At 35.2% G+C, this 23,250-nt stretch overlaps 1 protein-coding gene across 4 annotated transcripts in view; it reads right to left on the bottom strand.

The window, feature by feature from the left end:
• ANKHD1 (ankyrin repeat and KH domain containing 1) overlaps window positions 1–23,250 on the bottom strand; it is a 132,944-nt gene that overhangs the window by 23,529 nt on the left and 86,165 nt on the right. For all 4 annotated transcript variants that reach the window (XM_047860564.1, XM_047860556.1, XM_047860581.1 and 1 more), the window contains 9 exons: window positions 20,618–20,745; window positions 20,278–20,421; window positions 18,896–18,998; window positions 10,387–11,145; window positions 4,328–4,473; window positions 4,066–4,177; window positions 2,478–2,623; window positions 1,817–1,959; window positions 845–1,058 (listed from right to left, as the gene is read on the bottom strand). In XM_047860564.1, the coding sequence (XP_047716520.1) occupies window positions 845–1,058; window positions 1,817–1,959; window positions 2,478–2,623; window positions 4,066–4,177; window positions 4,328–4,473; window positions 10,387–11,145; window positions 18,896–18,998; window positions 20,278–20,421; window positions 20,618–20,745 (1,895 nt within the window). The remainder of the gene's footprint in view (window positions 1–844; window positions 1,059–1,816; window positions 1,960–2,477; window positions 2,624–4,065; window positions 4,178–4,327; window positions 4,474–10,386; window positions 11,146–18,895; window positions 18,999–20,277; window positions 20,422–20,617; window positions 20,746–23,250) is intronic.

Genomic DNA, 23,250 nt, shown 5'->3' with positions numbered 1-23,250 from the left:
TTAGCTGTCTTAATTTTATAATTCACGCAGTTCATGGGGCGCCTGGGTGGCGCAGTCGGTTAAGCGTTCGACTTCAGCCAGGTCACGATCTCGCGGTTCGTGAGTTCGAGCCCCGCGTCGGGCTCTGGGCTGATGGCTTGGAGCCTGGAGCCTGTTTCCCATTCTGTGTCTCCCTCTCTCCCTGCCCCTCCCCCGCTCATGCTCTGTCTCTCTCTGTCCCAAAAATAAATAAACGTTGAAAAAAAATATATATATAATCCATGCAGTTCTTTAAAAATCTACATTAAAGGACTCTATATGGGACACCTGGCTGGCTTAGTTGATAGAAAATACAACTCTTGATCTCAGGGTCGTGGGTTCAAGCCTAATGTTGGGAGTAGAACTTACCTAAGAAATTAAAAAAAAAGAACTCTACAAAATAATCTTAACACAAAATCTTATTACAGTCAAAAGTGCAAACTCGAAGATTCATAGAGAGCTACTCAAGGTTGAGGTTGGAAAACGTGCCGATTCTACTTTCTTCATTGTTCTTAACAAAAGTCACAAATGATGATATTGTGTCACTGACCACTGTATACAGCACAGTTCCCTGGTCCTGCTTTGGGTTGTCAGTTTTAACTTACAACAATTTAAAATAGCACATTCAATTTGAGTTGAAAAGCGATGTTTTTTTTTTAAGACTTTATTTTTAAGTAATCTCTACACCCAATGTGGGGCTTGAACTCAGAGCTCCAAAATCAAGAGTCCCACACTACACCAACTGAGCCAGTCCAGTGCCCCAAAATGCCACACTTTTTACACTAGAAATATACTAGAAGTAGTTGACAAGTTATAAAGTTCTTACCTTTGCCCTATGTTCTACATTGGCTTTTCGGTCCAGAAGCAAACTCACGACTTCTGCTCGGCCTTGAAAACAGGCCAAAGTAAGAGCCGTGTTCCGATTGGTCTCTATTTGGGCATTAATGTCTGAACCCATATCAAGCAGCAGTTTCACTGCAGGAACGTGTCCATTCATGGCAGCCAACATCAGGGGAGAAATACCCAGTTTACTCCCAGTCCTAAAGGGAGAAATGTGCTTAGAAAATTAGGTAATATGTTGCCTATTGCGTTTTAAAAAGCATAGAGAATATAAAAGATGAAAATGATTCAGTAAAAAGAAAGGTTTCTAACACCAGTGTAAATTTTATTTGTGTAGACTACTAATTAGGAATAGGAAAATCTATTTATCTATCTATAGATTAATATTATTTATTGTTTATTTATTTTGAGAGAGTGACAGCATGGGGGGGAGGGCAGAGAGAGAGGGAGAGAGAGAGAGGGAGAGAGAGAGAGTGTGTGTGAGAGAGAAGGAGAGAGAGAATCCCAAGCAGGATCCATGCTATCAGCATAGAACCCAATGTAGGGCTCAAACTCATGAACCATGAGATCATGACCTGAGCTGAGAAGTCAGATGCTTAACTGACTGAACCACCCAGGCACCCCGGAAAACTACACAATGTAAAAGATAACCCCTATTTAGAGGTTATAAATTTCCAACTACACATAATGAAGTACTTTCCGAAATGACACCTCTCTAAAAATAGCCATGTTAGCATTTTGAAGTAAGCTGTGATTACTTATAAGCACATTACAGTAATAATTGTTGGTCTTGTAACTTTAATACAATCTTTAAAAAAATTTTTCACTTTTAGTTAAAGTATACTTGATTTTAATACTATCTTAATTAAAAGTGGTATCTGTCCAGATATATAGAGGAAGACATTTAATCCCAATGTAGTAATGTACTAATCATGAATAATAAAATGAAGATACATACCTTGAATTAATCTCCGCCCCAGCATTAAGTAGAATCTTAATGATATTAACATATCCTCCAGATGCAGCTAGACTCAATGGTGTATAATCAGACACGTTCCTGTGTTCTTTATTTGCACCTCGAGCCAGCAGCAAGTCTACCACCTACAAAGTAAAATATAAAAAAACAAGTGTTCAACTTATAATGAAGGAAGCACAGAGAAATGGAACCTGTAACTTCCTTGCCTGAATATCTGGCATTTTAATTATGCCCTAGATATTCAAGTATCAGCAACTGGAGAAATGGATTAAACTTCGTATCAGGAATTTGGAGCTTTGAAATCCCAATTATATTACAATAACAAGATATTACTCTCTCTTTTTTTTGTTTTTAAAATGTTACTCTTCCTACTCGTCAATTGTTGAGTGACGAATTTGCATTTCATATGTGTTAGGGTTATGGTTCATTCAGCCCCCAATAAATGTAAGGATAAACAGAAATTTTTTTGCCTAAATGGCAAGAAACAGATTCTATGAAAGGTGATTCACTACTCCCATTAAACTTAGTATATGGAACATGTCAAAACACAGGCAAGTTTTATTCATGTAGCTAAATTACTTAGTATATGCACATTTAAAATATGAGCATAATGGTTACAAAGCGAAAATTAATATTAACACACCTCCTGACGTCCACCAGAACATGCTAATGAAAGTGGAGTATCCTTAGTTCGCTCAGATTGTGCTTCTATATCACCACCTTTATCCAAAAGGATTTCAACAACTCCAACATGCCCTGCTGTTGCTGCCAGGATCAGTGGTGTGAAACCTAAAGGAGAAATAAAAATGTCAAATTTGTGTTTTTTGCTTATTGAACCATTGTTTTCAATTTTCTATTAAAATTTTTTTAAGTTTATTTATTTATTTGAGAGAGAGAGAGCGTGAGTAGGGGAGGGGCAGAAAGAGAGGGAAAGAGAGAAAATCCCAAGCAGGCTCCTGGCTGTTAGTGCAGAGCCCAATGCCGAGTTTGAACTCATGAACGGTGGGATCATGACATGAGCCAAAACCAAGAGTCGGACACTTAACCAACTGAGCCACCCAGGGGCCCCTCACTTTTCTATTATTTTAATAGAATAAGGTCATTAAGGTAGATAATTATAACCATTTAACAAACTGCTCTAAGCTCTCATTTGTTAGTGACAAAAACCCCAAAATACCTGATAAAAACTAAATGCTAAGTCAAACAAAACTACTAAAGTTTATACTCATAATGAGCTCTGGATGTTACACTTTTGGATTAAGAAGAATGGCAACCATGGGGTGCCTGGGTGGCTCAGTCGGTTGAGCGTCCGACTTCGGCTCAGGTCATGATCTCACGGTTTGTGAGTTTGAGCCCTGCGTCGGGCTCTGTGCTGACAGCTCAGAGCCCGGAGCTGCTTCAGATTCTGTGTCTCCCCCTCCCTCTGCCCCTCCCCAGCTTCGCTTGTGCTCTGTCTCTCTCTCTCTCAAAAATAAATAAACATTAAAAAAAAATTACAAAAAAAAAAAAGGCAACCACAACTTGCTGTATTTCACTCATGATATACAGTCTTAATTTAAAAAAATTTTTGAGAATAATTTGGCTCTGTAAATGAACAAATCTGGATATTCCTAATTGAAATATGCATATACACCTTTTAAAAATTTATTTATTTTCAGAGAGAGAGAGAGTGAGCGCACGCACGTGCACGCGCACACACACACGTGCAAGAGCAGGAGGGGCAGAGAGAAAGAGGGAGAGAGAGACAATCCCAAGCAGGCTTCACACTGTCAGACCAGAGTCCGATGCAGGACTCGAACCCACAAACCATGAGATCATGACCTAAGCTGAAATCAAGAGTCAGACACTTAACAGACTGAGCTGCTGCCCAGGTACCCCTGCTTCTCCATCTTTTCACTGAGATAGTTTAGGAACTACTTATTGATAATAAAAAAATAATTGTTTTTGGGGCGCCTGGGTGGCTCAGTCAGCTAAGCGTCCAACTTTGGCTCAGGTCATGTTCTCAAGGTTTGTGAGTCTGGGCCCCATATCAGGCTCGCTGATATCAGCCATGAGGCCTGCTTCAGATCTTCTTTCCCTCTCTCTCTCTCTCTGCCCCTCCCCTGCTCGCTCCCATTCTCTCTCTCAAAAATAAATATTAAAAAAATAACAATTATCTTCTAAACAGGCAGACACACACAAAAACACACACGAAAAACTCTTAGGCTTTACTTCTGACTGACATGTCTTACCTTTTTTGTCTCTGTGCTCAATTTTAGCATCTCGTGCAATGAGTACAGACACAAGTTCTTCGTGGCCACCTGCACAAGCTAATGTCAATGCTGTGTCATGATTGCTCTCAGTCTAAAAGGAAAAAAGGTTGGTTTTTGTTTACAATGGGATTATCAATTGAAGAGCAAATAATTCTTATTTGTACAATGAATGTACAATAATTTTCTTTTCCAAAGAAAATCAGAATTTGCAAAATAAGTTTAAATAAAGCAATCTACTCACATGTGCATCAATGTCAACTGAAGGATACACAGGGGGCATAGACTGGGAAGCCACATTGCTTGGAGACTGTGAACAGGGTTCAGGTGTAAGACATTCTGTGGTCTGAGAGGAACTGTTTGAACCAGTGGGCACTCTGCTACTCACAGCTGAAAAACAATATTCACATTGCTGAATGCTACTTGAAAGAATGAAGTCATTTGTATACAGAAAAACACAAAAAACAGAAAATTTTATAGCAGGAATATAATGTAGTAGTCAAATCACAAGCTTTGGAGTCAAACGGACCTATGCTTAAATCCTAGTTCCACCACTTTCTGATTTCGGGCAAGTAATTTAACCTCGGAGAGTCTCAATTTTCCTCATATGTAAAATGAGGATGATAATAATAGTACCTGCCTTGAAAAATTGTTGGAAACACCACTTGAGATGATGCAGGTAAAGTACTTATTAGCATGGTGCCCATTATTTAGTGAATATACAACAAATGATAGCCTTTTATCCTGTCAATAGGGAAAAAGTAGTTTCCAATAAGTAATAAATTTTGTATCTTAGTTTGTAAAAGGTAATTAGATAAAAACATCCTAAAGACAATACAAAAAAGGGGGGGGGGAGAGAATACATTAAAATATTTCTCACATAAATAGCAGAGAATATGTTTTAAAATTCAATATTTACTTTGAAAATTTGCTAAAATGCATCAATGTCTGAAAATAAAACTATTCTTAAAATGAACATTGGAACTTTTATTAGAGATATCAGTCTGGTGTTTGAAAACTGAGTTAACTTACATTCTATCTTTATGTCTCTGCATATTGCTTATGTTTCTTAAGAGGCAGTGTTAACCCCACAGAGGGAGAAATGGGACCTATTCAGAGGGATGTTATGAGTTGTCTGCTAGGTAAGGAACAAAAAACATTTAAAACACACAGTGTTTGGCACATGTTAAGTGCTCAATAAATGTAAGTATCAGATATTTTATAGGACTTTCAGTACTATTGTTCACTGTATTGAAAAATATAAACATTACTACTCACTTAAGAAAATACTCAGAAAAAAACATATAACCATTAATAATATGAAAAAAAAAAAAAAAAAGACAAAGCTTCAGTGATAACAATAACCTTCTCTTACCTAGACCAAAAATCAAAAACACAGGTCTCAACAGAAAATGTAATCATTTCACATGCTAGAGAATGTTTAGTCTCTAGAATTTTGATATGACTGGATCCTAATCAAGGATACCATTCACAAGAAAAAATGACTAAGTTTAGTATACTACTTCTTAAATAACTTGCAAACCTAAGATGTTCGGATATATTTCTACATGATCTGTCCCGCTCTTCTCCCCACCAATATATATAAAATTGTCTTGGCCATATGAATTTCTATAGCTTCTATCATGGTTACGAATAGGAATAATTATTATGTATTTTTGTTTCACATATAAGAATGTGCACAATGGAAACAAAGTTTAATAAAAAAATTTTTTGTCATCAATGAATTAAAAGCAGATAGTATTTTGCTATACCTCCTCAAAACAGCAGATACGTTTGGAAAACAGCTCTAGAAAATAAGACACTAAAGAGTAATATGTAGCTTCTCTGTAATAATAAGCTTATAACAGTAGTCTCATAATTATCCACATATACCTTACTAACATAACTCCTTTTTTTTATCATTATTAATGTTGTCTATCCATGTTATCTCCTTTTGTTATTATGAAAAACAGATACTTAAATTTTTTAATTTTTTTTTTTTTTCAACGTTTATTTATTTTTGGGACAGAGAGAGACAGAGCATGAACGGGGGAGGGGCAGAGAGAGAGGGAGACACAGATCGGAAACAGGCTCCAGGCTCCGAGCCATCAGCCCAGAGCCTGACGCGGGGCTCGAACTCACGGACCGCGAGATCGTGACCTGGCTGAAGTCGGACGCTTAACCGACTGCGCCACCCAGGCGCCCTGATACTTAAATTTTTTAAATAACTGATTAGAGCACTATGTCAGATGTGATACAAAAAAGACTTCTTCACAGAGATGGTTTTTAAAAAATACTTTTGTGCATTTAACAGCTCTATTACCAAAAATGTGTTGTTATATCAGCTATCATACATTTTTGTACAATATTATCCTAGAAACATTTTTTCCTCTTTGCAATAATGACAATCAGAAACATTCCACAAAAGTGACTTTAATAGGATTAATTACATACGAAAAGTAATGAAGACTAGAAAGTAGCAAGATTTAAAAAGGTACATGTGGAATAAAGGTTTTATTAACATAAAATTACACCAGGACTATTACATTTTCATAAACCCTAAAACGTTTCCTACCTCTGAATGAAATGTCTCTGAAAATGACTAATATAGATTGCTGCCACAAAAGTCACTATACAATTCAAATTAAATTTATGCACTATCCTAAAATGGGGTGATAGAAGAACTAACTGCAATATTCTACTTAATTCTTTATGAAATTTAACATGGTTTTGTAGGCAATATGGAAGATAATAATAAACTTTACTATATAAAAATCTCAGATACTACGGGTACATAAACTATGCTGTGAGAGTTTAGAAAATTAAATTACCATAATCTGTTTTATATAATAGTAACTTTAGTAAATATATACAAATAAATAAAAGCCTATAAGTAAAATATTAACATTAGAAGAAATTATTTAAAGATATTTTATTGCAAATTCTCTCAAAAATAAGAGGATTTCCTAAGTACCTTTTTATTCTTAAGATTATACTATAAGATTACTTAAAGCAATATACTTTTGAACGAGAATTTGTTTTAAGAGAACCTATTAAGGTGCCAACAACACTAACAATGTGCTAGCCACAAAACTATATAAAACTTACATATATATAAAATCTTTATATAAAAATAAGGGAAACTGTTCATTTTTTTAGAAGTCCAAGGGAATAACAAATATCTTTAAGATAAAACCAGAACTTCAAGATGAATCAGATGCATGCATATTACACTTAAGGTTTTTAAACATGGCTGAACTGAGTTTAAATCTTGGCACCTAGTAGTAACTTAATATCCATATGTCTTAGTTTTTCAACAGAAAAACAGACGTGGGAAAAGGACCTATTTTATAAGATTATTATAAATAGCCATGAGATAATGTATATAAAGCATTGAGCACAGAGCTTAGTACATGGTAAGTGCTCAATAAATGTGAATAAATTGATATTACTTGATTTTTAATTGATCTTTATATATTAATGATAAAATTTTTACTAGATGTTTCTAGAAATGCTCAATTGTCAAAGCTATTTTGAATTTTAGATTTCTAAATCTTAGTTCTATACATTTGAACTGAGAATCACTTGTCGTTATGATAACTTCTAAAAGCCCAACACTTATTTTTACAAGGAAAGGACCTGAAGAACCATGCTCCCAATCAAGAGTTTACATACATTCTGTCTGGGACTATATCAAGTATGACACATATAAGACTATACACTAAAATACTAAGTTAATCAAGTCACCGTCTTACTAAATTACTTATCTAACCAACTCATTTACATGAAAATATTTTGCCATACAAGCAATAAAGAAAAAAATACTCCTATATTTAAAGAGCAAAATTTATTGCTATTATTTAATGGATATTCTCTAAAGTAAAACTGTAAGATATACAGTATTCTCTCCTTTATTAAATACAAGGGATGAGAACTAGATTTAATTTGGGTAAAATTAATTACATCTTTGGCCTGATCTATAATTATTATTAATATATTAATATAGCATGCAATCGTAGAATTAGGTATTCACCTAATCCACCCTTGTCTGATTTCTTTCACCTTCAATAAAGAAAATTAAAAGAAACCGGGACTTAATAACATTTTTTAACTTTAAGTGAGAAAGTTTGTCATACTGAAAAAGGAAATTTAATTGTTGCTATATATTTTAAAACAGATAACCTTCATAAAAATGGAAAATTTTTATATGAAGATAACTTTTGTATTTATTGGTTGATTTATATGTGAAAGCTTGTTAATAAAAGAATATCGTACAAAATGATAGGCCAACTATCACTAGACTAATGTCTAACAGAAATTAATTTTTCAGTTTATATTAACATGTATAAATAAAAGGTGTTTCTAAACAAATATTTTGAACTTTATAAAAGACCATTTCAATTTAACAAATAGTTGAATGAAATAAAATTTCACCTCCCATACAAGAACCACCCATAAATACTACCATAAAGTTAATATCTTCAAATTCCTTTTAGAGCTGTTTCTACATTATTTAAAAAAAAAAAAAGACAGGTTCTAAGTTACAACAAAGCTAGATTGAGCAGTAATGTGCGTTTCATAACTGCAAACTGAGTATGTAATTACAAACATTATAATGCTACTTATAGAATCCTAAGTCTTAAAAATTTTATTCCCATATGATTGGTTTCATTATTATTATTCATATTTGTACTTGACACTCAAATATCTGCTTATATTAGATTAGAAATTAGAACTATAAATGAACCCTTAAGAGTTTATTCATAATTTATAACAACTCTCAATGCTAATGACATAAAGTTCATTTGAGTTAAGCGACTGTTGGCTGCAGGTATAAAAAACCCAAATTAAAGAATAAAGAATCTAACTTCTTAAAACCTTTCCCAGCATTTTTATTCTCTTTCTAGGAAACTAAGATATTCCTCTTCTGCACAGTGATACTAATTACATATCAGAGGAAACTCATAGGCAGTATCACAGTTCTATAACCATTACAAGTCATATACAAGCCCAATATAATTCCTGATTTAAGTAAGCTTATTCCACATTTTTAAAGATTCAGCAAAGATTAGGAAGGCTAAAAGCTCACAAAAGAAGAAAGGAAACTGGGATAGCATAATTGGGATGGGAAGAGGGGAGGAGAATATGACAAGAGGAAACAGACAACAGTAAGGAAAAAAATGTTGCAATCAAGAGACAGAGGACTGGCCTGCCTTTGAATATCACTCCAGCTACATCTTAGTTCTTGGTCTTCATCCACTGTCAACAGCCATTCTGGCTGCATTTCTGAACTGGGCTCTCATGGAGGTGATACATTCACCAGCCATCTTTAGGAAGGTAAATGATTAATTGCACTGTTTTCCCACTGCTGCAAGGACAATGAAAGGGAAAGTAAACTTGTGCACCTCATTTCAAATCTAGTTGTAATTTTCCACACAACAATAAACAGAAACATATACTTTAAGGTTATCAGGCCTTTCTTTTTCTCTTTTCCTGTGTGTATGTGTGGTGTCTTTGTGTGCTTTCATCAGGATAGTAAATATGAAAATCCCAATCTCCAAATCATCATCCAGTTGATGATAACTTCAGGGTAATTTGAATCTTCTGACCACAGATACAAGAACATGGAATGCGTAGTTTTCTCTGAACATCCCTTTTAATTACAAATATTAAAGTGATCTAATATAATTATAAATAAAGAGAAAGCCATGTAATTTAGAATTACGATTTCCACATATGAAAATCAATAGCAGGAAAATTTAACGTATAATCTTACGTGAATATCTCTAAGGTCTACAAAGAAATTCTATTTAGAGGTCTCCTACCCAAGATACAACACAGGATATGTTTTTGCTTATTTGTTTAAAGTAGTCTCTACACCCATCATGGGGCTTAAACTCACAACCTGGAAAGCAAGCGTTGCATGCTCTACCAACTGAGTCACCCAGGTGCCCCCACAGGGTGGTTTCTTTCTTTTTCTTTTTTTTTAAATTTAATTTAATTTTTTAATGATTTTTTTCCCCCCCACAGGGTGGTTTTGATACCAAAGTTCTAAAATAAAAGATCATGTCAATTTTATTTCTTTGCCTTTGCAAATAACGAAAAAGAAGAGGGGAAAACACACTTTTGTGCATTAGTGCTGTCTGGCTTAAATTCACTTCCAAAACACCTCTAGGAATAAGTAATTTTACAAAGATAGGTCTAAAATGGAAAAGTACCAGGTTGGTGTCTTTGGGGGGTCGTGTAAAGAAGTTGAGCACACAGATTAAAGAGAAATTATTACAGATATATTTCTTAACCCACCTGCTATCAGGTCATCAAGAGTGTCGGTAAGCGTCTGGGCTGGAGTTGCAACCATTAGTCCATCTGGTTCTTGAACTAACAGCCCCTGATCATGTCCAGTAATAGCAATCTGAGGCTGTCCTATAAGCTGATGATTACCTGATACTTTCTGAAGTTCAAGAGAACTTGTCCCATTAGAACCTAAGTCACCGGAAAAGTTACACTGTGGAGATGATAAAGGCTGGACTGGGACAAAATCAATTTGTGCTGCCGATGGTGGAGACTGGTGCTCATCATCAACATCGTTATCTTTAAATAAGAGTGTGTCAACCTGAGGTAACTCTGCAAAGTGATCCTCTGGGAGACTACCATCTCCTTCCCCTTCTGGGAAGACTCCGCTATGAGAGCACTGCTGCTGTGGAGATACTGTGTCTTTCTGACCTTTGGTTTCCAAGTATTCTTTGGTAAATTGCTGCTGTGTTTTCATCTGCAACTGCCTTTCCACTTTCTGCAGTTCCTTCAGTATTTTCTTCTTCTTCTGGACTTGCTCTTCTCTGTTCTTTTTAAGTTCTTCTATCTTATCTTTGTTCAGAGGTTCACCTTGAATTAACTCCAGTGACTTAAGCTGTGCTTTTTCAATAGCACTAATTCTTTGTCCCAGTTCATTCAGCTTGCCTTCAGTCTCCTCTACTATGCACTCCAAAGGCTGGTATGGGTGAAAAGGTGGCAGTACGTCCTGATCTGCTACCTGCAGGGAACTGGACTTCTGCTTGGATGTACCTAAGCACATGAAAAATGTTTGAAAAAGTGCCATGCTAAAAAAAAAAAAAAAAAAAATCAGCTCCCCCTCCCACACACACGGACCTCCCTCCCAAAACCCTTTTAACTAAGGCTGTAAAATGAATGTTCAAAGACTCACACCGGTGGGAGGCAGATTAAAGACTAGACTCCTCTATTTCACATAGCACACGCTGGGATGTTGCCAATTCAAAAAATGGGAATTTTTTAATTAAAAAATCGAATCTTTAGGATAGGAGGATTCTGGAAATTAAAACAGGTCCGGGAGAAAGGAAATCAAAGAGGAAAAATCTCGAAATTTTGCTTAGTAGATTGGACTTTTAAAGAATGTCAAATCTAAAATAGTGTCAAAATAGCATTGAGGATATCATCAGTATTAGCTTAACTTTTCAATTGTTTCTTCACAATATTAACTGTGCAAGTAAAGGTTACTACAGGAAACTGTAACTTATAAATCAAAGTGGTGAAAAGTATTTTTCAAGCGGCCAAAACCTTTGTCTTGTTACATTAAAATACAGCATGAAATCAGTTTTTTCAGGACCTATCCTAAAATTTTCCACTAATAAGTCTTTAGCATTTCTTTACCTGAAAACTATATTAAACTTAAGTCACAAAGGACAATTATTCTGAGTTTAAATAAACTCTTCATGTAAAAGTCTACGAGAGAAACTGAGTATTACCTAGGAGAAACCAGGCTTCTCATATAGGATTTCTCATACTGACAGTGTATGTTAAAAATGAAGTAAATGTGTGTTATTTTAAGATTTTGGATTGCACTTAAGTTACTCCCCTCATTACAAAATAATTATCAATATTAACAATCCTAACATTGGGACATAAAATGGAAAAAAAATATATACAGTAACTACTCTGAGGCATACTCAAGGCTTAATCCTCCTGTTTAGGAAGAATTGGGACTATTCAGCAATAAAAAGGAACAAACTACTGATACATTCTATAAGGGGGATGAACCTTGAAAACATTACACTAAGTGAAAGGAGACAGTCACAAAAGATCACATATTATGCAATTCCATTTATATCAAATCTATAAAGAAAAAGGCAAATCTATAGAGACAGAAAGAAAAGTAGTGGTTGCTTGGGGTTACAGTAGTGAGAAGGAAGATTGATTGATTACAAACTGGCATGAAAGGTCTCAGAATGATAGAGATTAAAACTAGATGGTGGTGATGGTTACAAAATTCTGTAAATTTACTAAAACTCGCTGCACTGTACACTTAAAACGAAGGACCTTTAACGTATGTAAGTTAAACAACAATAGAGCCGCTTTTAAAAAAGATGTGGGTAAAAAATAGTTGTTTACTATTTTGAATTGCAGTCAACATATGAATAATATAAGTAACTTAAGGTTTTTAAAAATAAGATCATCCAATGTATTCACAATGATTCTTAAGTCCAAAGGAAAAAGTCATCACCCGTTTGATGTTAAAATACTCTGAATTACAAGAGGGTAATGAAACCACTAGGGAAAAAAATTAGAGCGTCAACTGTTTTTTGGTTTTTTTCTTCTAGAGTCGGAGATCTCAAAACTGCATATACCTCAAGCATCTTCAACATGTTATTAATGAAAAAGTCTAACAGTTTTCCCCCTAGATATTGACTTTAACAGGGTCAGGATACCACAGTTTTGAAATTAAGGCAATCATTTTAAGAGAATTATTCTTTGAAAGCAACCCTCATCAAAATGTATTGCCCATATTTAATTTTATCTGAACTAAGAGATGGGTAAAGACTTTAATCTTCCTGAGCAAAAGCTGTTATATTTGTGAGATAATTTAATAACTACTATAAGATCTTACAGGAATTCATGGTTTGGTTTATCTGTTCCAAGTACCTAATAACAATCAACAGGTAAGAAAAAGGAGATTTACTGCCACAAACAGCAATGTAGACATCTGCTAGTCCAGCAAAGAAATTTTCAATCGTGTAATAAATGCAATAACATCAGCAATTTAGTAGCTCTGCAAAGAATGAATGTTCCTTTAAATGCTCATTAATTTTATTTACAACACGCTAGTATACTAACAGGAATACGCCCTATCTTTTTTTTTTTTCAAGTTTATTCATTTATTATTGACACAGAGACAGTTCAAATAGGGGAGGGGCAGAAAGAGAGAGAGAGAGAGAGAGAGAGAGAGAGAGGGAATCCCAAGCAGGCTCTGTGCTGTCGGCACAGAGCCCAACGCTGGGCTTGAATTCATGAAACTATGAGATCATGACCTGAGCCAAAACTGAGAGTCAGACACTTAACGGACTGAGCCACCCAGGCACCCCAAGCCCTATCTTATTAACAAATAAAATCCAAGAAGTTTAGAGTACAAGATTACTAAAAGTAACTTATGTAACTGAATATAAAGACTATAAGCTGAGGACATATGTAGCAGGAAGAACACGATGGTAGAAAATAATGGACAAAAAACAGTTCTTCCCAAAATAGCCAATGGCTGAGTATCTGTAATCATGGAGTTAGTGGGATTGCATAGCTACACATTAGAGCACTAATTCAAGCTATAAATCAAGAATAAAACAAGGTGGTGAAGCACAAATAATGTCACCTAATTATTCCTAGAAGTTAAAGCAACACCTTCTGTGTTTGGGAAAAGAAGAGAATGTGACAAGCATCCTTCTAGCAACAAAAATTTTAGTAGGTAGGAAGGCAGTTGTGTAAGATGCCAGAAAATAAGAGTTCCACCTCTTTAAAACATCTCCCACTGTCACGTACAAATAAATTAAATCTATTCACTGGCAGCAGTGAGAGACATCATAAAGTACTATTTAGGAATATAGGTAAAGCAACATCTAACTCTTTGGTCTGGTGTTTATCCTACTTCCTCAGCTTTCCCTTTTGTACCATCAATAAAACTAAGAGTTTGTAATAAGAAACCATAACACAGAGACGGTTTCAAACATAGCCTTTCTTTTATGCGCAGTAAGGGAATGAGGTAGACATATATTTGACAAAAATTTAGTTTACTACTGAAATGAGCTTAATTCCATCAGTTATTTTCATGTATAAAATAGGATAGTGTGCAATAAAAAATAATGGCCAAAGGGAAAATTATAGGACATACAGATGGGTCTGGATTTGGTTTCATATTTCCTTACTTGATTTTGTCTAAGGACATTTAAGCGCTGTTCCACAATTCCCTTGCTTTCTTACATTACTACACAGCATCTTACTAGAATGAAATAGCACTCCCAACTGGGTCTTAAATGGAAAAAAAGGTTGATGAAATACAGTTGAAAATAACACAATACATCAAGTGTAGTAGAGTATATATTATCTAATGGAATTTATGTTTGGGTAAACAGATGTATATTGTGTTCTGAGTTTCAATATAAAATATTTCCTGTTATGGTCACAGTCAAAATGTGTCAAAAATGAAAGCCACTGGCCTAGAAAAGACTTATTTTGCCTTTATGCCTAAATTTCTATCTCAGAATTTCCCAAAGTAACAGGGCATGCTATACAGCTTTAATACAGTAAGGATAACCAAGCATGTCCAAAGACAGAGCATCTGTGTAACATCCTAAAAGATTAGTTCAACTTTCTGCCTTTTACTGTAAACAGCTATATGTTAAAAGATTAAATTCAGGCATATGTAAATCCATATAAGCATGATTACATGGAAATCTGCTAAACTAGAGAACATTAGGAGTAAAATTTCCAGAGGAACACTCAATTTCATTCACTGTACATATAATTTCTATACGATTTTACTGATTTGATATAAAAATAAGAACTTCTCATGTTACCTACTCTAATAAACAATTCTGGGATACAAAGCAGCATGTTAATTTCTTAGTTTATGTTCAAATTTTTTGCGATCTTGTCCGAACCACTCTAGAATACTACTTCTTAATTTTTTACACATCCTCTTTAATTACAATGTCTCTCTTCTTAAAAAAATTCTTAATAATTTTCTTTTGTCTTCAGAATAATCTAAATTCTTAGCCTGGCACCATTAATTTATTCAACAAATATATGAGCATCTAGTATAAGCAAGGCATAGTGAGCCATACAAAGATGAGCAACATAAACCCTGCCCTTGAGGAGCTTACAGTCTAAAAGGGGAGATAAAGATGTACAAATCCAAATGTAAGAATTAAGTCAAGGGTTGGAAAGCATGGAAATGGGAAGGAGGGTGTATAATATGGGAACCCTTATGCATTACTAGTGGGAGTGTAAACTTCTATAGCCATCCCGGAGAGCAAATTTGTGGCATTTTGTCAGATAAACATTATGCATTCCTCAGACAGGTAATTCTGCTCCTGATTATATCCCAAAGAAATTCTCACACAGACCCACAAGGGGACTGTACCATGACTTTCATCACAGCATTGTCTGTGGTGGTGGGGAATGAGAGGCTATTTGGTATACCCATCACTGGAAAAGGAGAAGTAAAACAAGAAAAATATACAGGGTGAAGCACTGTGTTGCCAGTAGAAATAATCTAGAGGTGGATACACATCGATAGATCTTTAAAACAGTGCTGAGTGAGAAAAGTAAAAAACAAAACACAACCTATAGCACAATACCAGTCATGTAAATCAAAAATACGCACAAAGTAGTAAACATTTTATAAGAACAAAAGAACTCACATCAAACACAGTAGAGTCATTGCCTACAAGGGAAGTAAGGGAATGGGAAGACGGAGAAAAGAGAATAAATAAAACAAAAGAGAATCCACGACAATAAAGCAGCAGGAATGGAGTATGATTAACTCAACCTTCTTTCTACACTTTGAAGTCCAAGGGGAGGGGAAGAGGCAGGAGTGACCAGAGTCTGAAGGAAGATCCCATGAAGTGTTGTTGGACTCCAGAGAAAAGAAATTACTCCTCAAGAGGGCCTGAGGTACACACAAAGATGTGTTTTGTTTATCCTGACATCATTTTAGTGCTTTGCAACAAATTAGTTCTAAGATGTACAGCCTGCAGAAGATAATTATGAGTCCTATCTTTTAGAATTCCTGGAGAACCAGTTACAACAAATAAGTTGGATGCAAGAGTGGCTTTAAGTAACAAATTTATTTACAAAACTGATTTGGAAGGGCAAAAGGTTGATATTATTTACATATTCTTTCCCAACTGAACGTTCAAAACTATAGTTAGTAAAGCTAAATAATGCTAGAAAACGGAGCATACCACTATCACCTGGTTTCACATTTTGTTTATAGAGGTGATCTTGAGGCCTCTGTCAAATACCACCTAGAATGCTGATTCCTTTGAAAACCGACCATGGATAAGTGAGATTAGTTGCCTAAAAAAGGAGAATATGGGTCAAGATGGATGGAGCCTAGGCAAACGAAGCACATGGATCATGAAAGAAAAGAATATCTGAGTAGGATATATATATAATACCTGGGTAAGTCTTTTTTTTTTTTTAATGTTTATTTTGAGAGACAGAGAAAAAGAGAGACAGAGACAGAGCATGAGGGGGGAAGGAACAGAGAGAGGGGGAAGCACAGAATCCTAAGCAGGCTCCAGGTTCTGAGCTGTCAGCACAGAGCCTGACGCGGGGCTCAAACTCATGAACTGTGAGATCTTGACCTGAGCAGAAGTTGGACACTTAACTCACTGAGTCACCCAGGTGCCCCAAAATACCTGGTTAAGTTTTAAGGGCATGATATGTTCTAGAAGGATACAGATATGAATAATAAAAACACTTCAGACATAAGTGAAATGTTCTAAGAACTTAAAAACTGATTGCTAGGAAAGGAAGAGAGTCCTAAAGAGTAAGAACTCTTCCTCCATCCCTAATCAAACATGCAACACAGAGATAGTCTAAGGACTTAGAAGAAACAAAAACACGAGCATTGAACAGAGATTTCACCACTCAAAGAAATTTCTTTAGAGAAAAAACAGAGTTTTGAGGAGAAAAAGACACTTTGAGGAGAAAAAAGTAATAATATTTCTTCCATAATTTAAGATAACGTTTTCCTATCTATCTGGATACTTCAGTATGTATGTTTACAACACCAACTAATTTTTCCTAATTCATAGTGATATAATACTCTACGATGCACATGATTTATATTAAAATAACATCTTAACACAGTGGATTATCACAGTTGGCTCTACGTAAAGAACTACTAGGTTGGCAATGTCACTGGCAGCTGACAACATCAAGTACCCAAGGGTCTAAATACAAGTGTTAATTTTTTCCTTCTCTAATAATTTAGTAAAATGAAAGATCATTAAAAAATTAGTTCATTTTTATGCTATTCAGTAAGTAATAAAACATCAGAGTGAAGAAAATAAGTAGATACTCAGTAAAGGTCTTTCAGTAATTAAAAAATATTACTCACTTGAGCATCAACTTAAAGAAACCTTACCCAAACGTTTCTGTTGCCTTACATATTAAACCTGAATTTAAAATGTTTTACTTCTTCTCTGTTGACACTTTATGTCCTTCCTAGCTTATTTCTTGATTCTTTTGTGCCTCTGTGTTATTAATGTATTTTTTAATCATTTCTTATTTAGTACTGAATTTCTTTAGCCAAAGTTACTATAGTCTTCTACAATGTATAGCCAAACAAAAAATTATAAAAACAGAGACATTTAGGTTTAAGTATTTTACTAAAGGCTGTCAGTCAGTTAGGATACTCAGATTCCTTAACAAGTACATGCTTAATTTGTTTTTTTATTTGTTAAGATTAAAAAAAGCAGTCTTAAAAAAAATAGCAGTCTTATTTTTTGAAGAGTTTGAGTAGCTAAGTGTCCAATAGAAAACTCCATAACTACCTTAAGTCAGAGAGATTGCAGATATTTGCTCTCTGAAATTAATAGTTTAGAAATGAACTAATCCTTGATCATGGCCCTCAATACTCTAAATTACTAAAATTGACATAATTTAAAAGTAGCTTCTGTTTGCTGCTATAATAGTCACCTCTAACCAACTTTTCTCAAATCATAGTATTAGAGGTACTAACATATACTTACACACTTCACTGTAATTTCAAAAATCTAAAGCTTGGTTATTATATATTGAATGAAATACGCTCATAAATTTGTTTTTACGTAGTTTTTAATACCTTACATATTACCTACTTTATTTCAGAGATATGACAACTACACGATTGTCAAGCGAAGGTACTTTCTATCTACAAGTGAAGACAGCAGGAAAATATGAGAGTTCATAAACTTAAGTCCTTTAAATAACATATGCTCCTTCTTAATATTCACTTGGATATCATTTATATACTTTTTGATAGTTATTTGTCTAGGTTCACATGACAGATGTAAGCCCACCATATTCAGCATTACATGAAAGAAACTACATATAATTCTTAAACTTCTAACTCCCAGAGTTGAAAAGTGCTACTAAGACTTAACTAGACAGCAAACATACATTTTCATTCCTCATATTTTACTGTTGTTCAACAAAAGAATTGTCAAATGCAGAATGAATGCCTGATAAATTTTTGCTACTGTAATATAATCAACAGCCTGATATGCTTTTAAAGTATTTTCACCTGTGCAAGATGAAAACTCCAACTAGCAGTATGTTAGCAAGAAAATTAGAAATCATTTTTCTTAGTATTTATGTTCTTTCATTTATAAATAATCTGTAAGACTACTAGCATTTGTCAGAAATCCCTAATTCAATTAATCCTGGGCACACAGTTACGGTGTACCATTAAAGTACTTTTGTGAATTCATTAGTTAGGTGATGAAATACCCATTTTAAGGAAAATAATTCAATAACTAACCTTTTTGTACTCCTAAAAGGGCAGGAGAGTTCTCCTGTGATGTTCTATCAGGTTCCTGGGGAGGTACAACCATGGCAAGTGTATGCATTGGTACACGTGGAACCTAAAAAATTAACTCAGAAAAAATACCATCTCAGACCAAAGAATAAAAAGGAGGCCCTTAAATTAAATGGAAATTTAGATTTTATTTATACGCCACCAAATTCATTTTTTTGTTTCTTAAAAAAAAAAAAAAAAACAAAAAAAAAAGCAAGCCTCACCAAAGAATAATTTCTGAGAATAGTGAATAGTGAATTGGACAAGCTCGGGCAATCTATAAGCCGTGAATGATTTAAGCTAAAGAGAATTAGTATTACTCTCTTGTTAGACAGAAAGCCTTGTTGGGGCCTTGTTGGTTCTGATTATAGTTAAGAGTACAAGTCACATATTAACTGGCCAATTTACCCTTGTTCAAATTCTGTATGGGTCAAAAAAAAGAAAAGCCAACATAGTCGCCAAATTGTGGTATTTTAGCAGTTCTCAGGGTACCGTTGTGGAAAAAAACTTAAGATTTCACTGAACTTTGTATACTTAGTATACTCTACAGTCTCTCCATATTTTTAGGTAGGCTTATAAATTACTTTAATGAATTTCTGATGCATATATCCTAGTTAACTATACCCTGGTTGACAAAAGTAGCTATCTCTACAATAATTAATACTGTATTGGGAGGTACTCAGGAAGAAGTTATCTCTTGGTTCAAGATTATGCTTAAGGTGTTTATTAAAAACAACCCTACAGTATGATGACAACTTGGAAAATTTGTATTTATATTTGGTATTAAGTGTTTTGTAAAAAGGATTTTTTTTTCAGTAAGATAATAAGAAATTTTCATGTACTTTTGAAGAAAATAAACCTTAAAGATTTGGGATCATGTTTATCTCAATAAGTAATAGAAAAGAGAAACAAATCCATTTTGCTTAAAACTAATTTTATTTTGGGGTGCCTGGGTGACTCAATCAGTTGAGTGTCCAGCTCTTGATTTTGGCTCAGGTCATGTTACCAGGGTTATGGGATCAAGCCTCACATCAGGTTTCTTACTGGCATGAAACCTGCCTAAGATTCTCTCTCTCCTTCTGTCCCTCTCCCCAGCTCACATTCTTTTTCTAAAATTAAAAAAATTGTTTTAAACCTAATTTTATTTATTTATTTATTTAATTTTTAAGTTTATTTATTTAAGTAATCTCTATACCCAACGTGGGGCTTGAACTCACGACCCTGAGATCAAGAGTTGTGTGCTCTTCTGACTAAGCCAGCCAGGCACCCCTAAAAGTAATTTTAAACAAAAACTTCCAATCGATTTGAAGACCCTATATTTATAAATCAACTCTGTTTTACTTTACCTGAGATTGATCTTGAGAAGGTGAGGTGAGCTGAGACACATCTGTAGTAGGAACTGACAGAACATTGTTCGGATAATCCAACAGATAAGAAACAACATTTGTATGGCCACCTTTTGCAGCTTCAATGAGCATTGTAGAGCCATCCTGAGAAAAATTGATGCTATTAATTAATTATCTGCAAATTTCTGCTTATGACTGCTATAGACATTTAGTTTCTTGGCAACCTGCCTACAACAAACATTCATTTATAAACAGTAATGAATATTAAGCACCGAGATGAGGCAAGCATAGTTTCATTATCTTTTAATAAAAACTATTTACTTATTTTTAAGTAGAATACCTTAAGTCGATGAGTAGGGTCAGCTCCATGAGCCAACAGTAGCTCAACAACTGCCAGATGACCTCCTGCACAAGCCAGTGACACTACCGTATGGTCATTATTGGCTGTAGCCCTATTCACATTGGCACCTTCAAAGAAACATCAACAGCAAAATTAGAGAAAGCTGGAATCAAGTCAAGTTTGCAGATAATAATATCACTTTAGAGTTTTTTTGAAGTATGACATAAATTTTATTTTATTTATTTATTTATTTATTTATTTATTATTTTTTTTTTTAAATTTTTTTTTTCAACGTTTATTTATTTTTGGGACAGAGAGAGACAGAGCATGAACGGGGGAGGGGCAGAGAGAGAGGGAGACACAGAATCGGAAACAGGCTCCAGGCTCTGAGCCATCAGCCCAGAGCCCGACGCGGGGCTCGAACTCACGGACCGTGAGATCGTGACCTGGCTGAAGTCGGACGCTTAACCGACTGTGCCACCCAGGCGCCCCTGACATAAATTTTTAAAAAAAGCAAACAAATCCTAAGTGTACAGTTGAAAAATTTTTACAAAGTGAACACACCTGTGTAACCAGCACCCAGATAAAGAAACAGAACCCTATCCACATACCAGAAGTCCCACACCTTGTGCCCTCTTTCAGTCACTACCCACCCTTCCAATGGTACTACCATCCTGACTGCCAAACTGGTATTAGTTTTTGAACTTATATGAATGAAATCACACAGTGTACTCTTTTGTGTCTGGCTTCTTTTGCCCAATTTAATTAATTTTCTTTTTTTTTTTTAACATTTATTTATTTTTGAGACAGAGAGAGACAGAGCATGAACGGGGGAGGGGCAGAGAGAGAGGGAGACACAGAATCGGAAGCAGGCTCCAGGCTCCGAGCCATCAGCCCAGAGCCCGACGCGGGACTCGAACTCACGGACCGCGAGATCGTGACCCGAGCTGAAGTCGGACGCTCAACCGACTGAGCCACCCAGGCGCCCCTGCCCAATTTAATATTTGTGAGATTCATCCACAATGTTGCACATAGCTGTAGTTCATTCATTCAATATCACTTTTAAAATGGAAAATCTAGAAGACGAAGATTAATAAATATATACAGGTTAATGAAAGCCTCAGATAATATTATATGTCACTCTCAAAATGTTTCAAAGACATTAAGAGATATATAATTCTTCATATTGTATAATTTAAGAGTCAGAGGGACCTGGATATGGAGAGAAGACAATATCCAAAAATGTTATCTGAAAGGCTATTTAGTAAGTTGTTCAGAAGCGTTGTTCAACATGACCTGAAGAAAGTCTAAATGCAAAATCTTTTTGTAGACACAGAATCTGAAGCAGGCTCCAGGCTCTGAGCTGTCAGCACAGAGCCTGACACGGGGCTCGGACTCACGAACCGTGAGATCATGACCTGAGCCAAAGTCGGACACTTAACCGACTGAGCCACTCAGGCGCCCCACGGCTATAATTAATTTACTTAATTTTCAGAAATATCCAGTTGAACCTAATCCTAACTCACATAAAAGTACCTTTTGGGAAGGGCAAGACACACCAATAAACATTCTTACATTAGCAACATGAAATTAGTTTTAAGGTTGTTAATAATAATAAAGTTAGATGGTAGGATTGGTTAGCAGCTAGGAAGCCTAGGAAGGCTATAATCAATGTGTTCTTCCTCCTGACAAGCCTAATTACATGCTTAGCAGAGTTGTCACAGGGTATGATTAGATAACTTCCTCAGTAAAGCCGCATGCGAGAATTCCAAAGGTTACCCATTTGTTTATTATTACTTCAGTATGTTTGAGGTAAACTGCTTTTACAGACTATGTTATAGCATTGTGTAAAGATATGCTTTATTTGACAACAAAAATGTGACATTAAGAAAATAAACCTAGAAGAGCCTGGGTGGCTCAGTCAGTTAAGCAAATGACTTCGGCTCAGGTCATGCTCTTGAAGTTCATGAGTTCCAGCCCCACATTGGGCTCTGTGCTGACAGCTCAGACCGTGAAGCCTGCTTCGGATTCTGTGTCTCCCTTTCTGACCCTCCCCAGCTCATGCTCTGTCTCTCTTTCTCTCTTTCTCAGAAGTAAATAAACATTAAAAACATTTTTTTAAATAAAAAGAAAAGATGGGGCGCCTGGGTGGCTCAGTCAGTTAAGCATCCGACTTTGGCTCAGGTCATGATCTCACGGTTTATGGGTTCGAGCCCTGCATCGGGCTGTGTGCTGACAGTTCAGAGACTGGAGCCTGCTTTGGATTCTGTGTCTCCCCCTCTCTCTGCCCATCTCCTGCTTGTGCTCTGTCTCTCAAAAATAAATAAATGTAAAAAAAATTTTTTTTAATAAATAAAAAGAAAAGAAACCTAGTTGTATCCAATTAAAGAAGAAAAGTATATTTAAAATGATAAAATTTTATACTGCTTTCTAAATAACACAAAATGTCCCAAGTTTTGCTGGAATGTAGATATCAAATTTTTATTTTTATCTAAAATTTTTATTTCACAAAACATAACATCACCTGAGCAGACCTTCCTTGCATTTTAGCATCCTACCCCAGGATCTTTCATCAGATGCCAGAGTACCTTTAACACTATACACAGAGTTAGGCTGAACCAAATGAAATTGCT

Source organism: Prionailurus viverrinus, chromosome A1, assembly GCF_022837055.1.
Source record: "Prionailurus viverrinus isolate Anna chromosome A1, UM_Priviv_1.0, whole genome shotgun sequence".
Taxonomy (NCBI): Eukaryota; Metazoa; Chordata; class Mammalia; order Carnivora; family Felidae; genus Prionailurus; species Prionailurus viverrinus.
Note: the sequence above shows the minus strand (reverse complement) of the source record. Positions and strands in the feature narration are given on the sequence as shown.